This window comes from Grampus griseus, assembly GCF_964374135.1.
Source record: "Grampus griseus genome assembly, chromosome: 11".
Taxonomy (NCBI): Eukaryota; Metazoa; Chordata; class Mammalia; order Artiodactyla; family Delphinidae; genus Grampus; species Grampus griseus.
In genome coordinates, this window is record NC_139005.1 from 81,967,702 (window position 1) to 81,993,225 (window position 25,524).

At 36.3% G+C, this 25,524-nt stretch overlaps 1 protein-coding gene across 1 annotated transcript; it reads left to right on the forward strand.

The window, feature by feature from the left end:
• Positions 1 to 5,336: 5,336 nt before the first annotated feature.
• Positions 5,337 to 24,803, forward strand: GAS2L3 (growth arrest specific 2 like 3; the record flags this gene model as incomplete). Its single annotated transcript, XM_082666781.1, has 8 exons — positions 5,337 to 5,360; positions 10,308 to 10,476; positions 11,636 to 11,751; positions 14,021 to 14,162; positions 18,253 to 18,316; positions 19,239 to 19,377; positions 21,805 to 21,912; positions 23,437 to 24,803. 8 exons carry the CDS (start codon positions 5,337 to 5,339, stop codon positions 24,763 to 24,765), a joined length of 2,091 nt encoding a protein of 696 aa, XP_082522907.1. The 3' UTR covers positions 24,766 to 24,803.
• Between the last annotated feature and the right edge of the window lie 721 nt (positions 24,804 to 25,524).

Sequence of the window (25,524 nt, forward strand, 5' to 3'; positions counted from 1 at the left end):
AAGTCTCCTGTCAGACATGTGTCTACTGTATGGCTATTTCCAAGCTTTGCTGTCACATTTCACCTACCTGGTTTTTCCTAGAGATGTTCACATATCTCCCACCAGAAGTGTTTCCTAAACTTTCAGCTTGAATACTTCTCTCAACACTACTTCCGACAGCAATCCAGGAACTTAAAATATACTTGGTCAAGCAATGTACAGAAACAACGAAAAAATAGTATAAAGCACTGTAAGGACAGGTAGTTGGGAGAAATGCTATGTGAATTCAAGAGCTACAGATATAGGCAGAATTAATTCAGGCCAATCAGGAAGGGCTCCTGGGAGGAGGTAAATCAGAAGAGTTGTAAACCTGGATTAGTCGAGGTAAGGACTCTATCTCCTTTGCTGACTCTTTCTCTCGTGTCTAAATGTTGGTTTTTTTCAGGACTTGTTCCTAGATCCTTGTCACTGCTTTCTCCATTTCTTTCTCGCATGATCTCATTCTTTCCAGTGGTTTTATCCCCCAAGGATTGCTGGCAATTTCTGTCTCCTCCTGAACTTTCTTCTTAGCTCTAGATTAGTATTTCCAACTGCCAACCTGACATTTCCGCTTGAATGTCTTTGAAGCCTTCTCAAATTAGACATGACCAAAACATAGCACTTTTGCCCTGTCTCTGCTGGGTTCCCCGCTTCAGTCTGTTCAGACTCCCATCATCTTCATCGCAGCAAACGCTGCAACTATCCATTTGCTCAACTGCTTAAGCCAGAAACCCAAGAGTTGTTCCTGACGCTTCACTCTGCCCTTACCTCCCTCGCCTTCACCCTCCATCTCTAACCATTATCAAGTCGTGATTCTAACTCCAAAATAGATGTCAGACCCATCCACTTTTCTCCGGTGGATACTTTGTCAGCATCCCTGCCCAGGCACCATCACTGGTCACTGAACTGCTGCAGTGGATCCCCTCCTCTTCCCCTTCCAGGCTGCTCTCCAACTCACTTCCTGTGTGCTCAGTTTCCTTTGCTCTCACTGTTTCTACCCCTCTATGCTTCTCCTTCTCTCAGTGTTTCCACTAATTCTTTCCCCCACATCTCTATCAACCTCTCCTTCTGTTTTCTTCCCCCTTTCTCTGTTAAACCCATCAGTATTTCACTCCCATGTTTCTCTCTCCCCCACAGGGAGCTCTGTTAAACTATGAAATACATTATGTCTCTCCCTTGGTTAAAACTCTTCCATGGCTTCCCACTGCAATTAGAATAAAATCTACTTTCCTCAGTATGGCGTCACGTGGTGGGGCTACTGCCTGACTTTCCAACCCTATCCTAAGCCGCACGTGCTCCACGCTTCAGCCATACTGGCTTCTTTCAGTTCTCGGAATGCGCCAAACTCTCTCTCCTTCTGTACAGTCTTTGCAAAAATTATTCTCTATGCACAGAACTCTTCCCTGTCTCTCTCCCTGGCTAATTGCCACCATTCTTCAAGTTCATGTTTTTCCTCCAGCAAAACCATTTCTAAATCACTCATTCAAAGTCTTAAAGTAGGCCCCTGCTGTCTCTCTCTCTGTTTTTTCTTTCAAAACAATTACCATGATTTAACCTTGTGTATTCACTACATACACAAATGAATGTAGTAGCTCCATGAGAGCATCACGTCTGTTATGTTCATCACTGCGTCTGTTGCCTGCGGTGCCCAGTTTAATAAAGGGTGTGAATAAATGATTGTTTAATAAATGAAGGAGTGGACACTGCTTGGACAAACATATAGCTTGAACAGTGATAGAGCCACAGAAATGAGTGAAACCAATAGAGTGGACGGTGAGGAGACAGCCTGAATGGAGCAAAGGGCCTATGTGTGACACAATCCTTAAGCCTTATTCTAGCAAGAGACTTCTATGTTACACATTCGTATTTGAGTATGGATGTTGGTATTAAAGTTTTTATGTTCACTTACAACTGTATTTATTTTTATGTTAGTAAAAGAAGCTTTCCAAATTACACTTAATGATTTCTCATATTAGCTTTCCAAATTACACTTAATGATTTCTCATATTAGCTTTGTTTTCTTACCTCTTTTTAATTTGATGAATTATGTTAAATGAACTATAATTATGCCCTATCATAGTATCATCATAACAACTCATTTGTTAAATGCTAGCTATATATCAGGTACTTTATTTGTATCACCTTATTTAATCTTTACAACAAGCATACACGAGAGGTGGTGGTACCCCATTTAGCAGATGGGTCTGCTACTTTCTACTACCCCGGTGGTGCCTTTATGGTGATTTATTTTAGTATACATTAAAAAATATGAAATATGTTTGGTATGGATACAGCATTTCTATTTTTTCTTCTAGGCACTTAGGAAATATTTAACTCAGAATTTTAAAGCTGAGAAAGTTGTTTTTTATTCCCCTGAACAAATCAGGATATCTTCTTTAACTGTTTTTCTAAATGAAACATTAAAAATGATGAAATGTTTTTTTTGACACACAGAAGGGCGTACAGACCAGTATAATAATACCTGTGTTCTCACTGCTTATCTTGAACTGAAATCTTACTGGTACAGTTGAAAGGCCTCTGTGCATTCCGTCCTAATCTCATCTCCGTCTCCTCCTCAGCAGTAACCACTGCGCCAGCTTGGGCATTTACCGCATCCCTGCAGCTTATGTGTCTTGGCAGTAATCTGTTGGCTGGTGCCGAATGTATATGTGTTGCAGTGGCAGTTAATGTTACTATTTTTCTGAGGAAACTTACTTTATTTCTTTGCTTTTTTGCCATTCTTTTCCAAGTCGGCCCCCAATTTGTACCAGGATTGAGACATACCACCTTGTGCTCTCCCCACCACATTTTATAATGTGAGTGAGGAATTAAAACATACTCAGTTTCAGAGCCTACAGCTGTGGAACAAAGGAGCCGCTCCACGGGCTGGCATTTTTCTCCTATCATGATCTGAAGTCAAACTGGTATGAAGAGCCTTACCATAAATAATCTTGAGGACCTCATGGCTGAAACTGTTTCTAAGTGGGCCAGGCCCAAATTCTGTTTAAGTTTCAGGTGGATAAGTGCACTCTGTGCTTCTAACATTTTCTCCAGATTTAAAAAATTAAGTATAGTATTCACTCGTGATCTCTGCATAAGCTGTTTGTCTTGTTAAGGCAGGGTTAGCGAATAGTTTGCACTTGGTCATTTGAGAGCTCTTTTTTTTTTTGCCCAAATCCGAGGGAAAAGACTTCCTCACGATGGCACAGAATTAAAGTAGTCTTCTCCAAAAAGACAGACGAAAACAGAAACCAAAAAAAGCCAATAAATTGCTAATCAAGGTGCAGATCCAGAAATGAAGAGTTGCTGATTCGGTATAATTGGTTTATGTGGGGAAAAAAAATGTAGAGACTGAGACTTTTAGGGAAAGATAGATAAGAGGAAAGCAGGTAATAAACTGAGTAAGAAGCAAGAATTGGGATTGTGATGCAGATTGGGGACTGGGCTAATGGTAGACAAGAATGAGACAAAAATGATTTGGAAAGAGAATAGTGAATGACTAGAAGGTATGAATAACTGGCTCTTAGGATCTGGAACACAGTAAATACTCAGGAGTTAATGATGATTCACTGATACAATCTCATCAGTTTATAAAAGTTTTCCAATAAAAGCATATCTTTGTGTACCTGATAGTTTTTCACATATGAAGATATATTATAACTTATCTGAGTACCATTTATTAAATAACTTCTTTTTAAAGGTAATCCAGATGGTTAATTTTGTTATCTTTAAAGTAGTTCTTTCTATTTCATAAGAATGATGTGGGGGAAGAGATATATATATATATATATATATATATTAGACTCTGCTAAAGTTCAGTGATTGAAGGTTGTGCACAAATTCTTCATTTCTTTCATAAAACTAATTTTGAATTTTCCATAAAAACTGCAACTACTAAACATTCTTGTGATAGCTTCTTTGTGACTGTGTCACTGTTCTTGATTTGCACACGCCTTATAATTCAGGCCTTCTTTTGTTTGGGGTTGGCAGTTCCAGCTGTTCAAGCTCTTGTCTGATTATGTGGGACTCCTTATTTTAATGGGAGCAGCTTCTTTGCTGTATTTTTTAAAAATGGTCTCGGAAGCTTCTTACTGTGGATCTTTGTTGGGGACAAAGGATTATTTATGCTAAAGGAAAACGTATTCCCCACTGAGTTAGCTCGTGGGAAGCATAACAAACTCATTAGTAATGCCCAATTGTACTTTGGCCTTTTGCTAGGGTAGAGAGAAGGAAAAATGACATCAAGGACATTCTGCTGTCCTTTGCCTTCTTGCAAAGACAATGTGATGTGTAACATCAGACTTTTCAGTTAGGTTTAGCTCCAGTTCAGCTTTGGTACTGGAAGAAGTGTTCCTGAGAGGCAAGTGGGATGTGTAGTTGGCACATCTACACATCTGAGGTATGTTTGGTATAACTTAGGGGAGAAAGTAACTTTTCCTTGGAAATTGATAGCCTTATAAGCCATTTTCTATTTTTTCTTAGAATATTTTAATGGTGGTTTACAATAAAAAATAGACTAGTATGTTATGCTGCTATAAGCAGTATAAAATCCTAGGTTTTATATAGTCTGTTATTCTGAGTGTTTTCAAACTCTTCACTTTCTTTCTGAAAATACATTAAAGAATTGTATTAATCTAACTTAAAGTTGTGGTTTTTTTTCTTGTATGTTTCAAGAATGGTCCTTTAGAGTTCAAATTGCTTTTTTTTGGTCTTTAGCACCTCATGGAGAAAATACCTTATGGAAAATTATTAAGGAAAGGCATTGAGTATTGTTTCATAGTTAAAATTGGTATTTTTCTTTATTACCTTGTCACCTGGTGGAAGAAGCTTATGGTTAAACTTGAGAATTTATACAAAGTTTGGATGAACTTATCTCTTTGTAAAGATCAGATGGGAGATACTTGACTTTCAGTATCAGTTGTTGTGATATTTGTATTTACATTATATTTACAGTGTGTTTACAGGGGAAAATTCTGGGGCAGTTTTAAGGTAAGCTAAGTTTTATTGTTAGTTTTATTTTACTAGTCAGATGCTTCAAGAATTACTTTGATATTAGTGCCAGAAACTACATATTAAAGTGTGTTTCAGATTTTCCTCTTTCAAATGAGGAGTACTTTTATGAAGTAAGAAACGAGGAGTATGATTGCCTTCTCCTATGATCAAATTATTCCAAATAGAAAAGTATTAGGTTTTCAGTCAGATAGGAGAATAAAGCAGATTCCTTGTAATTTGAGGGTTTGGGGGAGTAGGAAAGCAACCATTGTCTGCATATTAATGTTTTGTTTTATTTTCATAGCAGCAGTATCATTTCAGCATAGATGACCATGCTGCCTGCAATTCAAGTAAGTGGTTTTCTTGGGAAAATATATATTTAAATTAATGAGACTAATATAATAAGATTACAATAGTTAGAAAAAAACTAAAATTATCACAAAAATTTTCTATTTTACTGTTTTTTTAAGCATCAAATTTAATAACAGGAATACTATATTTTCACTTTCCAGTTCTGAAAAGACTTTAATATTAAGCTTTCATTTATACTGCATATTTGTAAGAATCAAAAATATCTTAGGATTGGTGGGTTCATCGTATTTGTACTACTCTGGGAAAAGAATTGGAATAGTTTGTGATTTTCTTCTCATTACAATTTAGTATATGTTTGTAGTTAAAAGAGCTTTCAGTGAAAACAAATATAAATTCTTAATTTTAGATAATTATACATGTGCCCTGTAATGCCTGTAAATAATGTGTCATTAAAACTTAAAATTTAGAGTGGTTTTTTTGGTTAATTTTTTGGTGAGGGGAAGCAAGATGGAGGTAATAAGACAAACCAGAATGATCTTACATTTGAATGATTTCCAGAGTTGGTATTTATTCTTAGATCCTTTAAAAGTTTTCTTTCTTTTGGCATAAATAGAACATGACTGAATTTTAACTTAAAGATAAAAATCACCTTGAAGGTCTACCTAGGAAGATGTAAGCAGCTGATAATAAAATTTGCCTTTGAAAGTGAGAATTTTAGAGTCAGTCCGATTTTGTGTCTGATTTTTGTTCTGCCACTCTGCTTGTGAGATCCTGGCAAGTTATTTTACCTCTCTGAGTCCCCGCTCCCTTGCCTCTGAGGTGAGGATAACAGCGTGTATTTTTCAGGGTAGTTGTGAGGAATCAATGAGATAACATGAGCCAAGTGCCTCCTGGAATGTGTTGTTACCTAGTAGGCACTTCAGAACTTTGGTTGTATCATTGGTACAACGAAATTATCCGGATGTAAAGCTGGAGATTATAACTGTGTCGTGAAAGTTTTTTTTTTTTAATTAAGAAAGAAGGCTTATCAAGATAGCAGTGTGTGATAGCCTAGAGAAGATAACTTACTTATAAAATGGTTAAGAACAATTCTGAATGGGATGCTGCTTTTTCCCTCCTACGCTGTGCAGCTATATCCTCCTACTCTACTAATAAAGAGTTCTTTTGTACTGTTTTCCTTTGGGGACTTGGGAGTCCATGGCAGTCTCCCAAAAGGTCTTACTCTTCCCCTTTGGGGTCTTCTCTAATCCACATTGAGTATGCTCAGAACTCCTTATTTCTCAAAACCACTTTTTATCTGATTACTTCTATTCATCTCTTTTTATCCAAGTCTCAGAAATGTCATCAGTTTCATGTTGATTATATTTTCTCTATTCCTTATAAAGTGCTTTTTATCATTGCCACATTGACCATGTTTTTCTCATTTCTCTCCTAATGGCCATTAATACTTTCTTAAATTGGTGATTTTTTTTCATAGTGTTGTCTTATAGTTCCACGAACCCGTCTCTGACCTAGATTCCACAGACCTGTCCCTATTGATTCTTCTCCAGGAGTACCCTTGACATCCCTCACAGAAGTTTTTGCTTCTCTCCCTGGTGAATGTGAGAACTTCCTCGGATTTTCATCTCTTTGCTAATTAGGCTTCGTTTTTCATAAGTGCCTTGCAGAGAGGAGACACCCAGTAGATAGCTGGTTTCTTATTCATTTAATCCATGAAGGTCTTCCTTGCCCCTTTTTTATGTCCCTGATTCTGATTAGTAAATAAACTTACAGTCTAAAAATCAATGAACTAGATAGTTCCTAATCTCTTTTGGGTCACAGACCCTTTCCAGAATCTAACAGAAACTATGAACTCTCTCTCTCTGAGAAAAGGCCCATTTGTACGTAGACCTAAATTTTTGTCTAAATGTAAGTTAAGTTTATATACTGATTCAAGTTCTTCTGTAGACTGCCTATGGTTAGGAATCTCTGCAATGTGACAGCTTTCAGCATGATGGAGAACAATCTTTATACATGCAGGTTTTGTTCTTAACATCTAGCTTTTAACAACATTAGTATGCTACTGACTAGCCCAGGTTTTCTGCTTGTAATAATAGGAAAATCCAAGTACTCTTCTCCCTAATGTGGCAAGAACTTAGAATGACTTTTGTTAATTTTAGCTTCTCCATTTTCATACATGATATTTTCAAAACCACCTTCCTAGATAATGTACATGTTTCCTTGACAAACATTTGCATCTTCTCTGCCTTTTGTCAGCTCAGCCAAATGGTTAAAGGACAAATAACATTCTGTTGACTGTAAAATACAATTTATTGTAAGATGCATCTTGATTTTGATGGTACAAAGAGTCATTTGCTAGTATCTGTTCCTCAAGTATTCAACTAATATTTTTGACTGCCTATCATGAGGTAGGTCTTATACTGAGTCCTGGGATTACAGAAGCAAGACATTCTTATGAAGGGAAGATTTAGATATTATATCTTTGCTATACTCCCTTTGAAGTAATTCTAAGAGAATTTGGGGAAATAACATCTTGTTTTTTTCCAAAAACTTTATGGGATCCTCCTGTATTTAGGAGTTCATTCCCCAAATCTCTACCCTCAGTTTCTGAAATAATGCCCCTCGAATAACAATGTTTCTCTTAGTATTTGGGTATTTTTATTAAGTTTTGCTACTCCTGCTTGCCTCGTGTGGTATATATTCATTGTCTTCCTTTGCCTGTGAGATTTTTAAAGAACGTGTTTATTTCTCATCATAGGAGATTGGAAGCAGCTCTTTTTTTTTCCCTCTATGTTTGTCTGGGTTAACAATGGTGTTGTTATGGCTTTTGATTTGGTATAGTAACACTTGCCTCAAATAAACCTCAGTAAGTTTAATATATTGAAGGGGGGGAAGTTATCTACATTGAAAAATCAAGACAGAACTAGATTCACTTGGTATTACCTATACTTATGCCTCTTTTTAAAAAACTTTTTAAAATTTTATTTTAAAGCAATCACAAACTTGCAAAGTGGTTGTTAAGTGTAGAGCAGAGATATTTGTTTGCTGAACCATTTGAGAGTAGGTTGCAAATCTAATGTCCCGTTACCTCTGTTACTTCAGTGCATTTATCGCGTGCAAGGACTCCCTCCTATACAGCCACAATGAAATCGTCAGAATCAGGATATTAGCGTTGGTACAGAACTACTATGTAATACTCAGACCACATTCAACTATTTGTCAGTTGTCCCAATAATGTCCAGTTCAGAATCACCTGTTGCGTTTAGTTGTCGTGCCCCTCAGTCTTTATTAGTATTTGCTTTCTTTAATGACCTTGACACTTTTGAGTATTACAGACCAATTATTTTGTAGAATGTCCCTCAATTTAGATTTGCCTGATGTTTTCTCATGATTAGATTCAGGTTATGCATCTTGGCAGGACTATTACAGAGGGATGTGTTGTCTCCTATCCTGTCAGGTGCATATGATTTTGATTTAGCCCGTTGTTGATCATATTCACCTGTGTCACTCGGTTAAGTTGCTGCCTGGGTTAAGTTGCTGCCTGATGAGTTTCTCTACTGTGAAATTACTTTTTTTCTCTTTGTAGTAGGTATTTCTGGGGAAGTACTTTGAAAGTATATGGAAATCTCATTCCTCATCAAAATTCCAGTTTATTCATTTATTTATATCTATGTGGACTCAGAGTTGTCCATTTTATTCAGTGTGTTATAATCCACTTATATCATTATTTTGATGCTCAAATTCTTCTCGATTTAGCCAGCAGAAGTCCCTTCAAGCTGACTTCTGTGTCCTTTTGCATGTCCCTATCATTCTTTGAGCGCTTCTTTGCTTTCTGGTAAAACTTACTCGATTCCAACACCATGGGGTTCATTCTAGTTTTCTCAGTCCACAGTTGTACCTCTTTTCTTTGGCAGTGAGAAACCTGGCTCCCATTTGATAAATCCCCGTGTATGTAACCCGTCTCTCTTTGTTGCTGCCACCCCTCCCTGAGCTGATGCCCTTCTCAGCTCAGTTGGGCTCTGACACTCTGCACTGGGATGTTCCCCCGTTGTCCCCAGTGGACACCCTCTTTATCCTGCTCAGGGTCTGATGCTGCACAGGGCCGTTGCCATGCGTGGATGCCCTGTCACCTCACTCAAGCTCTGACTCTCCATTTCAAGCTGCCCTCCTGTGAGGACCCCTTTATCACTTCACTTGGGCTCTGATACCCCTTCCTGAGTTGAGATTTGACACAGTCTTTTCTCTAACTAAGCTTATATTAAAAGTATATCTAGTTGTATTTCAAAATTTTGCAAGTGTTGGTTTGATAGCATATTTCTGTCAGTTTTTATTCTAAACCAGGGATTGACCAGGTAGTAAACATTTTTAGCTTAGTGAGTAAGTAGGCAGAATCAAAGCTATTATGTAGGTACTTACATAACTACCATTTTAAAATGTAAAAACCATTCTTAGCTTGTGGGCCATGCAAAATCAAGTGACAGACCACATTATTTAGAATTTTTTTTTAGATAACACTGTTATTATGATTTAAAGTTTATAAAATGCCAACTGTGCATTCATTCATTTATCCATTATTCAACAAATATTGTTAGGCCCAATGCTAGATTCTACAAAGATGTAGCTTATAAGGCAGGTATTATTAATTCATTTTACAGCCAAGATGCTGATACTCTGGTCAAGTAACTTGTTAAACTTATGCAGCTAAGAAGTGAAAGAAAAAAAATATTTGTTGACTTTCATCCCCTCAGTTTGATGGTAGAACCCATTCATTAATTAGGGATTCACTTACATTTATCACAGAATTGAATACGGAAAGTGTCTCAAGTATCCAGGCTAATAGTTTGCTTCTAGTTTATTAACTTTCTGTGAGCTGCTGCAGCTCTGTATATTAAATATGGTCTGTAATTCATTATTTAAATATAAATGTTAGGCATGCTGACTTTTAACAGGGTTGCGTCCATTCAGTTGGTTGGTGTTTTCTCTAGGTGTGGTTTGGAGAAGACCTGCCTCTAAGTCCACGGAGTCCTCTGACCCCCAGACATGGGCCAGGTTTGGCTGACGTTTGTCAGTATGATGAGTGGATAGCTGTGAGGCACGAAGCTACCCTGTTGCCCATGCAGGAAGATCTGTCGATCTGGCTCTCTGGTTTATTAGGTAAGGCTTGCAAAGATGCTCAAAACTGTAATCTCTTATTCAGTAAATGTTTATTGAGAATCTTACTCTTTGTCAAGGAATGATAGTTCCAGAGGCTGGGGATCCTCTAGTGAAGGAAATATTTGATGTCCTTTTTCTCACCAAGCTTACAGTCTGGTTGGGAAGATATTCTGATTCACCCTGACTCTCGGGGCTTGAATAGTAAGCAAGTTTGAGGCTTCATGGAAGAGGTCAGTAGTAAGAGCTGTGAATAATCAACATTTTAATTGTTAATGTTAAAAAAAATTTTAAGTGAATAGGTCTAATTTGGGAGTCTGTATTTTATTGATTTCTTTTTTCTCCTTAAACTTGTGTAAGGCATGAGATTCTGGGTGGAATATATGCTGTCGTTAAAATGATTCCTGTTTCTGAGGCTTCTAGGGGCAGAGGTATATGAAACCTAGGAGGAAATGTCAGCTTGGAGAATGCATGGCATCATATTTCTTTACTCAGTTAGAGGGACATGAGTGCTCTGAACTTTCTCCCTAGAAAAAAATTCTCTTTTAAATAACAGAATTTCATGTAGCATTGTAAGGTTTTCGTGAGGAGGAATATATACGTATAAAGCTCATCTATGGTCTTTGAAGAGAATTAAAAACGCACTAAACACTCACTCTTATATCAGTTTGAAGATTTGGATAATTTCTTAAAAGTTTATTATGTAATAATGCTTCCAAATAAGGGATTTTAGAGGTGAAAAGTTGGTATTTTCTGAGTGCTTGTTACATTGTTATCTTTAATTTTTAAATTGCAACAAAGACCATCTTACTTATAGAGAATCTTTCTTGTGCAAGCAGTTGTAATGTGCAGTGAATCAAAACTTAACCTTAATAGTGGATCTTGAAATATAAGACACTTTGGTGTTTTTCAGTGAAATAAAGTAGATGTTATTTATTTTTCCTGTGCTTCTACACCACAGATATTTTTGTTTCAGTTGACTTTCTCTTAATTTGATATTATCTGCCGTTTTAACTGTACCTTCTAAGAGTGAATGCTCGGAGTCTGATCTAATATTTGCCTAGTGTTTCAGCTATAATCCGATTACATTTAATTAAACTTTAACCATATTGTTTGAATTTACTGTTTCTAGAAGGCTCTTAGCTTTGAAATATGTTTTTAGGTATTGAAGTTAAGGCAGAAAGGTTATTGGAAGAACTTGATAATGGAGTACTGTTATGCCAACTGATTGATGTTCTTCAAAACACGGTGAAAACATGCAACTCTGAAGAACCAGTGGTAAGAAAATGTTTGACAGTAGTGATTTAATACCTTGGTACATATTGATTTGCTTATGTACATTTCTTATCATCTCTACAAGGTTGTAAACTTCCAACGCAACTATATGTAAAATCTTGGATAATTTACTTAATCTTTTTGAGCATCTGAAAAAATATTCTCACTTGTAAAATGGAGATATTAACCTTTACCTTGTAGGATATATTTTCGAGGATTCAGCAACATTAAATGAGATAATATATAGATAGTGGTTAGCTTATATAGATAATGCCTGGTGCATAGTAAATATCTAAATAGCTAGTTCTTCTTGAGAACAATAATAGTACCTTCCTTATAGGATTCCTGTGAGAGTTAAGTGAAAAAAGAGGTTGTGATGGTTCCTGGCACACAGTTAAGAGCTATTATCATCATCTTTTTATTCTTTATATATTGTCTTCATGGTAAATTCATAAATATTGGCTGAATGAATAATACTTTTTTTAGATACTTTTCTACCGTTGACCCTGAAGTTGGGATTTGAGGTAGATAAGGTTTCCTCTCTTTTCATCAAATATGGTTATTTTCACTCATGGGATCTGGTGTCTGTGAGTGTGTATTCTAGATATTAACATAGTGCTGGTGGAAATATAAAGTAGTACCATCTTTCTTGGGAGACAATGGGTAACATATATCACATTGAAAATAAAGCACATCCTTTGATACGTAACATAATTCTAATTCCAGGAATTTATTCTAAGAAAATAACCACAAATTCACAAAAACGACTGTGCAAAAAAAATTAAGAACAACCTAAATGCTCATCAGTAGAGAAGTTGTTTAAAATTAATTATGGTACCTGAACGGAGTAGAATATTATCTATTCATTAGAAATGACTATTTTAATTTTTGTGTTTTTTTTTACCTCAAAAGATGCCTGCAACCTATCATTAAGTGTGCATGCACACATACACAAATCAGATTGCAGAATAGCCTGTTAACGTAGCATTCTGTAGGTACAGATATACTTGTGTATGGAGATGTCTTACTGAAATGTGGATAAGAAGATTTCAATTGATACTAACCATCTTTGTATTTGGCTGTGTTGATTTTTTTTTCCTATATACAACTAGAAAAACTCACAAGGTTATTGTAATCCTAGAAAATAATAGCAACAGGAAGGAAACATAAGGAACTGGTAATAGTGTGGTTCTCTCCAAGGAGAGAAAGGAACTGAGGGGTAGTGGTAGGAGAAAGACTTATACTCTACTGTGCCCATTGCATTTAAAAAAAATCATATGCGTGAATTTCTTATTCAAGTAAAAATTTGAAACAAAACTAAAAACCCCTCAGCCGGGCTTCCCTGGTGGTGCAGTTGTTAAGAATGTGCCTGCCCCAGTGCAGGGGACGCAGGTTTGAGCCCTGGTCCGGGAAGATCCCACATGCCGCAGAGCAACTAAGCCTGTGTGCCACAACTACTGAGCCTGCGCTCTAGAGCCCGCAAGCCACAACTACTGAGCCCATGTGCCACAAGTACTGAAGCCTGCACGCCTAGAGCCCGTGCTCTGCAACAAGAGAAGCCACTGCAATGAGAAGCCCGCGCACCACAACGAAGAGTAGCCCCCGCTGGCCACAACTAGAGAAAGCCCGTGCACAGAAATGAAGACCCAATGCAGCCAAAAAAAAAGAGATGAATAATTTCTAAAAAAACCCCAAACCCTCAGCCTCAGCAGGATTATCTGAATACTCTTGGTCCAGGAAATTAAAATGAATTAGGATTCTGTAAAACTTAGCTTGTCAGTTTTTAAAGAACTTTAATTAAGAATGGGCTACTACTTCCTTGTTTGAAAGTCTCCTCAAGAAACTCAGAACCATATTTATGAATCTGCAAATAAGGAAGTTAGCAAAATTGAGACTGTGTAAACCTTTAACATAGCAATAATTTTGTGTTTGTATTGAACTGTGTTTGGAGAGATAAACTATAAAGATGTGCTTTGGAATTATTAGACTGTCATTTTTTATCTTAACTAAGACTCTCATGTCATTTTAAAAAGAGAGGTTAGATATGCGTGATCCTGCTGCTAATTTTGACCTGTTTTCCTAGGAATCATTTTCTAGAATATGCTTAATGAAAAGCAAAATAAAATGATTTTTGAAGATGCCTTTTTCCTCTAGTGCTATGCACTTTTTAGTTACATTCAATGCACTGAACACTTATTTAGTAATATTAAAATGGATATTTAATGAAAATATCCTTGATGCATGTTTGAAATTATCCTTTTGTCTTTTTCAGAATTTTCCAATGAGAAAAGTGCCCTGTAAGAAAGATGCTGCATCAGGTTCGTTCTTTGCTAGAGACAATACTGCGAACTTCCTTCACTGGTGCAGGCACATCGGGGTTGATGAGACTTACCTCTTTGAATCTGAAGGTTTAGGTAGGTGTTGTTGTTGTGTTTAATGTTTATTAGGATATTTTTGTATGCCTCACTTCTAATTTTTCTTTCCAAGTAAGGACTCAAATGCCACATTTCATTTTACTAGAAACATTTATACTCTAGATATATGTAAACAATTGGAGAATCAGATTCCAGATCAAATGTATGATAAAAGCTTTTCATTTATGTTTTAGATCCTATATATCTAGAATGGCCTGGACATACTTTACTTCCTAAATGAGTTGGCTATGGGAAGGTTCTGGATTAAGGCTTAAATAATTAATGTTTTCGTCAAGAATTACTCTATCAAGTCTAAATTACTAGTAATTTATTTTTAACTAGATAATTACAGAAATAACAGAAGGCCAAATGATGTATGTTCATGGTGTAAACAGCAGGTGCCAATTTGGTTATCTAAATGGGCTAATGCTTTTAAAAAGTCATGCTGTATTGAAGAATTATTGATGTATTTTCTCATTTCATTTAAGTCAACAGAAACATCTGTGCAGTGACCAAAGTGAAAGCTATCTAAGTTTTAGACTATATATTTCCTCAAAGTATTTATGTGTGTGAGTGTGTGTGCGTGCACACGCAGACACACACACACGCACACACACAGAATTGATAATGTTTTGATAAGAGCAGTAGCATACCAAGGGCGGGGGTCATGGGAATAGTCTTCGGTCCTGGTAGAGAGAAGTATTTTGTCACTGACATTGCTTAGACTTGCCGGTTCATGGTGATAATAAAAAACAAACCAACTTTTTAGTTGGTTTCATTATTGTTTTAGGTTATTAATGTTGTAAATATTTCTATTGACCATGCACACCCTGTTGCCTGCAGACAGGTAGCTGTTCCCCACTGTTACCTGTTTAGTATGCCTCTGGATATTCTTATCCAGTGTAGAATTAAAACTAATGGATTGCTATTTTACCCCCCAGTTTGCACCCTGCTTTAATCCAGGTGTGCTGATCATTAAGCGTATTAGGTTTCTTTTTATTCATAGCATTTAAAAACATTGAGGTATGTTCACCTAACATAAAATGTATCATTTCAAAATGTAGACTTCAGTGGTTTTTAGTATACTCACGATTTGTGCAGATATCACCATTATTAATTCCAGAACATTTCCATCACTCCAAAAAGAAAACCCATACCAATTAGCAGTTGGACCCAGTTACTCCATATCTCCATCCTCTGGCAACCATCAGTCTACTTTCTTTCTCTATAGATTTGCTACTCTGGACTTTTCATATAAATAAAATCATGCAATATGTAGCTTTTGTGTCTGGCTATTTTCAATTAGCATTATGGGTCATTTATGTTGTAGCATCTAACAGTACTTCATTCCTTTTTATGGCTGAATGATATTTCGTTGTATGGATATACATTTTTTAATCTACTATCAGCTGATGGACATTTTGATTGTTTCTATTTTGGGGTTATTATTAATAATCCTGCTATGAACATTTGTATGTAAGTTTTTGAGTGAACATATGTTTTAAATTCAGGGATGTACCTGGGAGTGGAATTATTGGGTCATATGGTAATTCTGTGTTTATCTGTTTGGGGAACTACCAAACTGTTTTGACAGTGGCCACACCATTTTACATTCCCACTAGCAATGCACAAAGGTTCCAATTTCTTCACATAGTTGTCAACACTTGTTATTATTTTTTAAAATTACAGCTGACCCTTGAACAATCCAGGAGTTAGGGGCAGTGGTCCCCTAACCCTGCAGTCAAAAATCTGGATATAACTTTACAGTCAGCCCTTTGTATCCACGGTTCTGAATCCACAGATTCAACCAACCACAGATCTTATAGTACTGTAGTATGTATTTATTGAAAAAAATCCATGTGTAAGTGGACCCACACAGTTCAAACCATGTTGTTCAAGGGTCAACTGTATAACCATCCTAGTGGGTGTGAAGTGGTAACTCATTGTGGTTTTGATTTGCATTTCCCTAAAGACTAATGATGTTGAGCATCTTTACATGGGCTTATTGGCCATTTGTATATCTTCTTTACAGAAATGTCCATTCAAATCTTCTCCTCATTTTTGGGGGAGTCAATTGTCTTTTTTTTGTAGACTTGTAAGAGTTCTTTCTTTATTCTGGATATTAGGCCCTTATTAGATATATGATTTGCCAATATGTTCTTCTGGCCTTTGGGTTGCCTTTTCACTTTCTTGATAGTGTCCTTTGATGCACAGAAGTTTTTAATTTTGATGAAGTTCAGTTTATCTTTTCTTTGATTGCTTGTGCTTTTGGTGTCATATTTAAAAAACCATTGCCTAATCCAAGGTCACACAGATTTTCACCTATACTTCCTCCTAGGATTTTTATAGGTTTAGCTTTTACATTTTGGTCTGTAATGCATTTTGAGTTATTTTTTGTATACTGTGTGAAGGAGTCTAAATTCATTCTTTTGCATGTAGATATCGAGTTGTCTTAGCACCATTTGTTGAAAAGACTGTTTTTTCCCCTTTGAGTTGTCTTGGCACCCTTGTTGAAAATCAATTGAACATAAACATATGAGTTTATTTCTGGACACTGTTTCATTCCACTGGTCTGTATGTCTATCCTTAAGCCAGTAAACACTGTCCTGATTACTGTAGTTTTGAAATTGGGTAGTATGAGTCTTCCAACTTTGTGCTTTTTAAAAGTTGTTTTGGCTATTCTATATTTCTTACAGTTCTTTATGAATTTTATCATCAGCTTGTCCATTTCTGGGAAAAAAAAAGGCTCTTGGAATTTTGATAGGGATTGCACTGAATCTGTAGGTCAGTTTGGAGAGTATTACAATAACAATATATGTCTTCCAATCCATGAACATAGGATGTCTTTCAATTTATTTATATCTTATTTAATTTCTTTCAACAATATTTTATAGTTTTCAGTGTACAAGTCTTACAATTCTTTGGTTAAATTTATTCCTAAGTACTTTATTCTTCTTGAAGCTACTGTGAATGTAATCATTTCCTTAATTACATTTCAGATTGTTTATTGCTAATGTATAAAATGCAATGACTTTTATATATTGATCTCATATCCTGCAACTTTGCTGAACTTGCTTATTAGCTCTATTAGTTTTTTTGTAGATTCTTTAGGGTTTTCTAAACAAAGGACCATACCACCTGTAAATATAGTTTTCCGTCTTCCTTTCCAATCTAGATGGCGTTTATTTATTTTTCTTCCCCAAATGCCCTGACTAGAACCTCAAGTACAATGTTGAATAGAATTGGTACGAGTGGACATCCTTCTTTTCCCTGGTCTTAGCCTCGAGGAAGACATTCAGTCTTTCACCATTAATAATGATGTTAGCTATGGGTTTTCCAGAGATGTCTGTTTTCATATTTATAAAGTTCTCTTCTGTTTCTACTTTGTTGAGTCTTTTTTTGTCATGAAAGGGTGTTTGATTTTGTCAAAAGCATTTTCTGTCTCTACTGAGATAGCTGTATGTTTCTTTTCCTTTATTTTATCAATATGGTGAATTATATTGATTGATTTTCATACGTTGAACCAACCTTGCATTTCTGGGATAAATCTCGCTTGCTGCTGGATTCAGTTTGCCAGTATTTCATTGAGAATTTTTTACATCTGTGTTCATAAAGGATATTTGTCTTTAGTTTTCTTGTGATGTCTTTTTCTGACTTTGATATCAGGGTAATATAGGCCTCATAGAATGAGTAGAGAAGTGCTCTCTCCTCTTCTATTTTTGGAAGAGTTGAAGAAGGCTGTTAACACATAGTCCTGTGCTAAAGATAGTTTAGAATAAAATTGAAGTGATAACGTTTCTTCAATAATATCTCCTATTAAGAGATCTGAAATATTAATAATTTAATGTTACTAAGCTCAGTTTTTTAGACTTAAAATACTACACAGGTAAGCATCCATGGTAAATTTTAATCTTCTGGTTGACCATTTTCTTTTTAATTTCAGGAAGATGATAATATGTAGAAGAAATAAAAGTCTTTTCTGAGTCTCCAAATAAGTAATGCTACTGTCTTTTCTTTTACTTCTTTCATGCCGTAAATATATTTGCCTATTTAATTTGCCCCCTAAAATATGTGGTCTTATTTTTCACAGTTTTGCACAAAGATCCGAGACAGGTGTATCTTTGTCTTCTTGAAATTGGTCGAATTGTGTCAAGGTATGTATTCCACAATATTTCAGAATTTCAATGTCACAAACATTTTTTAAGCTGCTTTATTTTATCGAGAACACTATTTTCTATAAATGAAAATAATTTTTGATTGGAATAAAGGTAACTTAATTTACTGTTTTCTCTTTCTTTTTGTTTCTTTATTAACTTTGTTCTGTTCACATGAGCCATGTCATGTGTCAACATCTGCTTGCTCATGTAGCTTGCCTTCATTTAGTACTAAACTGTAAAAGTGGATACTTACATTTTTCAGATCAAAAGTAGAGTAAGAGGGCTTCCCTGGTGGCGCAGTGGTTGAGAGTCCGCCTGCCGATGCAGGGGACATGGGTTCGTGCCCCGGTCCGGGAGGATCCCACATGCCGCGGAGCGGCTGGACCCGTGAGCCATGGCCGCTGAGCCTGCGCGTCCGGAGCCTGTGCTCCGCAACGGGAGAGGCCACAACAGTGAGAGGCCCGCGTACCGAAAAAAAAAAAAAAGAAGTAGAGTAAGAGCATGCAATCTTTAAGCAGTTCAAGGTGAAGCAAGTCCTTTGGACACAAAGAGGGTCTGATAAGAAGGCTGAGGCCTGGTATCCTCCATACCTAGCTCGACCCCATCTTCACTCACGAGATGACTTGTTTTTTGTTTTTTTTAACAAGCTGATTTTTAAAGGTACGTTTAGGATCCCTGATTGAATATTGGGAGCATCCAGTAACCCAAATATATATATACTATGATGTAAAGATGATAATCTGAATTTTTGGCAATCTGTGGGACATTATAAAGCATTTCCAGATGTCCCAGTGAAACAACTGGTAGAAGAGAGTCATACAGACTTCATTTAAAAATAAAAGAAAACCTATTGTGATATACATGGAAGTACTTGCCTCAGACTTCACTTGTTTGATGAGATCTCATGATTGGTTTTCAGCTATGGGGTTGAGCCACCAGTATTAGTAAAATTTGAGAAAGAAATTGAGCTAGAAGAGACCTTACTTAATACTTCTGGGGCTGAAGATTCCATCAGCATTCCAAAATCATGCTGTCAGCATGAAGAGCTGCACGAAGCTGTAAGTAATTGCACACTTTCTTTCAAATATGATGCGTCAGAATCTCATAGTTCGCCAAAAGTGTTCCTCTTTCATTTTTATTATACTTGAAGAGGGAAAAAAAAGTAGCATGAATGAAAGTATTTATTGCAGTATTACTTATAAGGGTGAAAAATTGGAAGCAATGTAAATACTCTCAAATTGGGCAATGACTAGGTAAATTAGGATTTACTATTTTAGCAGAATAATCATTTTTTGTAATCATTATGAAGACTATATAGCAACAAGAAAAATGTTTACTTTGTGAAAAGTATGTATCAGAACAAGGAGAATGAAAATAATTGATATTAGGGTAGTACCTTTACAGATGATTTTAATTTCTTTAGCTTTTTCCTTTAATGTTAAAATGTTAATTACACAATAGCTAAAACCAGAAGAGAACATTTTTTATTCACAGCACTTACTCCTTTTAGGCTCACCAACTTATTTAGATTGTGGGTTAGTGCTGATTTGTACTGCTGAATATAAGTGGTATTTGGATATTTTAAACAAAGAAAATAAGTGACCTTTCATGCCTGCAAGCTTGTTATGAAAACTAAAAGGAACACATTTCTTTAAATATATATGTGCTATATGAATATATTCAGAGTCCACCTACACATATGTGACCTGCTGAGATCTTATGGTCATGTTTAAAATTAAGGAACAATTATCTGATTCATTATTTTGAGTGCTGTTAAGAAATACACAACTGCAATTCTGTGTACCTAAGAAACCTTAATGGATAGAAAATAATGACTGAAATAATTACCTCCTTTCAAATTACTTTGTTATCTAACTTGTAAATGGTTCAAATAATTGTAAATTCTTTACCCAAGTTCAGAATATTTTTTAGCCATCTTATGCATGTGGTATGTATGTGTGTGTATGCATGTGTGTACCTATGTGCTCATATAACCAAACTAAACAAGATAAACTTCATTGAATCGCTTATGAAAATCAGTTCTATTTATGATCATGTTATTCTGTTAAATGAATGATGTAGGGAGATAAATCCGGATCCTTCTGATCAGGCCCGGGTGAATCCACATGTGTCCATTTTGTGTAGATAATTAAGACACTCATAAATTTCTGTTAGTGCTCAGGTAAGTTGGGTATATCTGAAGAGACTTTCTTTAACATCATGCCTAAGTGCAATTAAGTGTATTTGTTTAGATACACTCTGTGTGACAAGTAGTTGAGAAGAATATACTTTTTCAGAAATATAATTTTAGGAAAACAAAATGGTTTCCATAGTGGCTGATACGTGACTTTTTTTTTCAAATCAAACATATCTCAGCAAATATTTTCATTTAATCAATTTATATTAATTGCCATGTTTTAAATAAAGAATTCCTGAATTTTAATTTTTATTCCAGTTTTTACCTTTTTTTTTTTTTTTTTTTTTTTTGCGGTATGCGGGCCTCTCACTGTTGTGGCCTCTCCCATTGCGGAGCACAGGCTCCGGACGTGCAGGCTCAGCGGCCATGGCTCACGGGCCCAGCCGCCCTGTGTCATGTGGGATCTTCCCGGACCGGGGCACGAAGCCGTGTCCCCTGCATCGGCAGGCGGACTCTCAACCACTGCGCCACCAGGGAGGCCCAGTTTTTACCATTTTTAAGATATTTACTGCAGTTAAAAATTCTGTAAGCCCCTCGAGGAGTAGAGGTAGGATTTTCTCCTCAGTTCTCATCTCTTTAGCAGACTATTGAAACAAAGTGAGTGCTTTTAGAAAAATGCCTCTTGAGTTGAAATTTTTAGAATTTACCTAGTCTTGGGTGAATATTGGATTGGCCAAAAAGTTTGCTTGGGTTTTTCGTAAGATGTTAGGGAAAAACCCGAATGTACTTTTTGCCCAGCCCAATAGCTATAAATGCATCTCTGCCTATTTTAACAGTAACTTTGGAACAAATCTGGATATTCCCCCATACATACAGTATTACTTTCACATGGTGGTAAGGGACACGTGAAAATTCCTGGTTAAACTTTATCTAACGGGTCCATCTTTGATTTGACAGATATATTAATCCAAGTCTTAAAACAATTCAAACTTAGTAACGAACTGTTTCCTATGACTGAATGAATGTGTTTTGAATTGACTTCACTGTGTACACATTCACAGACCTTCTCCGGTGATCAGTGAGTACACGACGAGCCTGATTGCACTTGGGCAGAGAGAGAGAGAGAGACTCCAGACTTCCTCACTGTTAGGTTTTATTAGATTAGCTAATGTCTAATCTCAATATTTGACAACAAGTAAAAGGGAAGAGATAATAAATAGTTGAACTGTCTTTAAATTTTTTTCTTTGAGTTTGATTTTCCCAACTATCAAATAACCTTGCATTTTAACATGAAACAAAATAGTTTTTGTCACAAGCACTAAATCTTGTTGTTTATTTTTAATCTTAGGTTAAACACATTGCTGAAGACCCTCCTTGTAGTTGTTCTCATCGATTTTCTATTGAGTACTTATCTGAAGGACGGTATCGACTAGGAGATAAAATACTTTTTATAAGAGTAAGTCCACCGTTTACATCCTGTTTAGATCTTGTTTTGAAATTGAATTTATTGCTTTACCAACCTTCTTTTGTTCCCCTTTTACTTTTTAAAAAATTGCAATAGAGGATGTTATTAATGGAAGAATTTCACTGTATAGGAGGAAATATATGGAATATTTTCAAGAGTATATAATGTGTTTAGGTAAATACGCTTAACACAGCAAACAACTAATTAAGCTAAGACTATTTGGACATTGAATATAATTGGGGGAAAAATTTTTCAATACCTCAGGTAACTTATTCCATTTTTTAGATTTCCTAAAGAGGAATAATTTTCTATCATAAGAAGAAGAAAAAAGCAAAACCAGAACATCTAATAAGATTAAATGTCAGTAAGAAGAAAAAGAAGTAGAAACATTGCAGTTGATAATAATATAGACTTTGGGTCTTAAGTATGAAGCCTTTTTTTCACTGACACAGCATCAGCATCTATACTAATATGCTAATATACATGCTTATTTTCTTCCTTTGTCCCATTTGCAATCTGCAATTGATTAATTGTCCCCTTTGCTGATAAGGAGATTGAAGTTTACCTGTTCATCATTCTGTCCACTTATTGATACAAGAGCTGTTTTATTCCCAATTTAGGAATGTAATATAAAAGTATGTAAAAAATATAATTTTACCACCTATATTTTCTTTTATTTCATATATTATCATTAGTTCCCCATACCCTGTTCAACTCATACAGAAACAGGCATATGCATTTTGTCTTTTAATTAGATTTCTTTTCTTAAGCAGTATGATATAGTGATAGTGCACAGAGCATGGGATTTAGAGTGAAAATTTGCAGAGCAGTCTCATACAACTTTGCAGATTTGCCTGCTGAATGAATAGGGGCCTGAGTCCGTCCAGCTCGGGCTGTGCTGGCAGACCCAGGATATATCTTATCAACACAAAAGCACCTTTTGGGTTGGGCAGCCTGGTGCGTTTGAGGCCAGGCCAAGCTGTGTGGTTTGAGACAGTTTCCTTAATGTCTCAGAGCCATAATTTTCTCATCTGCAAAGAAGAACTAGTAATAAATTATATCAAAGTTTTTGAAAGATTAAATTGATATGATACCTATGAAAGTAATTTGTTAAATTCTAACATACAAGTTTTGGTAGTTTTTATCTTTCTTCTGTAATTATGTTTTTCTTTAGTATGAGTCTTTTTTTCTCTCCTCCCCTCCTTTACTCTCCCTTTTCCTTTCTTCCATCAATATTCAGTCCTTGCAGTTTTGCGTATTAGTAATTTGGATTTTTAGGATGTGTAAATATCTTCCTGACAAACTGGAGGATTCTCTATTGTTAGTTGCATGATTCAATATGAATTAAATTTGTTACTTTAGTAACACAAGAAAGAGACTAGCAATTTATAGTGAAGCTGTTGGCAAATACACTGAATTTCATAGTCACAGACATCACAGACTGTGACTGCTAATGAACCGTAACTGCACCTTACAGTTTTACAGCTTTACTTTTTACTTTCTTTTGGGGGAAAGATGCTTCACGGAAAACATGTCATGGTCCGTGTCGGTGGAGGCTGGGATACTCTTCAAGGATTTTTGCTTAAATATGACCCCTGTCGAATATTACAGTTTGCTACACTAGAACAGAAAATTCTAGCATTTCAAAAAGGAGTTTCTAATGAAAGTGTGCCTGATTCGTCCGCCAGAGCACCTCAGCCTCCTGAAATGAATCCTTTGTCAGCAGTTAGCATGTTTCAGAAACAAAATTCAAAACCTGGCACACCAGTTGGTATTCCAAGGAGCAAAGAGAAGCAGGTACGTCTGCCAGGTGTGTCGCCACCAGCATCTTCCCTGAAAGGAGGCAATCTGGCCTGTGGGTCAGTCCGTTCTAAATTTCCAAATTCTCCAGCAGTGTCCTCTCATCTCAAACTCAGATCTTCAAAGGACGTAACAAAGAAACCGCAGCCTCCTTCAAACGATGCATCATCTGCATCTGCTTCTTTAAATCCAGTAGGTAAAAGCACTTTTTCACCAGCTTTATTAAGAACTGCACCTTGTGTATCTGAGTCGCTGAGAAAATGTATCTCATCACCCAGTACTCCTAAGGCCAAGCTTATTCCAGCCCAGAAGTCAAGAGATGTGCCTGAATCCACACTTTTGCCAAATAAGTGTTCTGGAAAAATTGAACCAAAGCATTTGAAACACCACCATGTGTCTTCCAGGGATTATGCAGTCTCTCACTCAGCTGCACGTTTAAATTCATCATCAAAGTGTCCAAAGCCACCTAAGGCAAATCTGCACGTAAGGCCTAACCCTTCTCCTTCTTTCCAGTCTCCTGCAAAAGTGACAACATCCAGTTCCAAAACGATAACCACGGGTCTGAGAACACAGTCTCAGCCACGTGTTGGAGCTCCGCAAGCGGGGGCAATGCCAGCACAGAAACTTAAGTCAGCCTTGAATTTAAACCAGCCACTTTCTGTATCCTCAGTTGCTCCTGCAAAAGCTGCAGAGAAGTCGAAAGATAATATGGTTTCAGTTGCCAAAAAGCAGCCTCAGAGTAAAATCACATCCCAGAAGACAGGACCCAGCTCCTCCAGGTCCCCGGGCCGTACCCCGCTGTCCATTGTGAGTCTTCCCCAGTCTTCTGCCAAAGCACAACCTGAACCAAAGTCAGCACAGACTGCCACCAAGAGCCAGGGCTTAGCCAAAGGGCTTCCCAAAAGTGGCAAAGCCCCGGCTGCAACCAGGAAGCCACCCTCATCTGGCAAGGAGGCAGTTAGTGGAGATAAAAAACCTGCAAAGAAGAAGGAAGACAATGATCATTATTTTGTTATGACTGGAAGTAAGAAACCTAGAAAATAAACATAATGTGTCATTCTAAGAGAAGAGAGGAAAGAAAGTGAGTGTGTTAGCTGCACACCTTAAAAGTTTCTTCTATTTGTGTTTATCCAAATAGGTTCAGACATTAAGTACAATAAGATGGGGGTAGAGGTTGGGGCGAGGAGGGGCTCATCAGAATTCACACACCTGAATTCACCAGAAGGTACCCTTTTAAGGTGAACAGTGGTAAAATCACCGGGAGATTCTTATTAGTTATAGACATTTATATGATTTTCAGTCCATGACATCTTCGTTAATGTCTGCCCATTAATGGAAATGTAAAGTCAAATAACACTACTAGGTTTATAACTGTAGTTGCTGTATTTTGAATATGTGTTAAATGTGGAGGTTATTACCTGCTAATAGAAACAGAGGTGCTCTTAATATAAGTTACTGCATTTTAGTTTAAAAGCAGCGGTTTGGCACTTGTCTTACAAAAGACATCTTATTTTGTTTCCTGTTCAGGATTGCCTGATGGAACAATACTAAGTACCAGTAGCTGCTGCTGATTAGCTTACTGTTACTCTGGGTTTGGTAGAATTGCTATTATTTAAAATGTTTTTAAGCTTTCCAAATCAGAAGGAACTGATTTTTTTAACTGACTTCTATTAACCTTGGTAATATTTTGTTACCAGTATTTTTGGTAAAAAAAATAAAATTAAGGTATTGAAATATAACTTGAAACTTGGAAAAAATTTTTTTCACATATTATTTATAAGAACTTATACCTTACATTTTAGA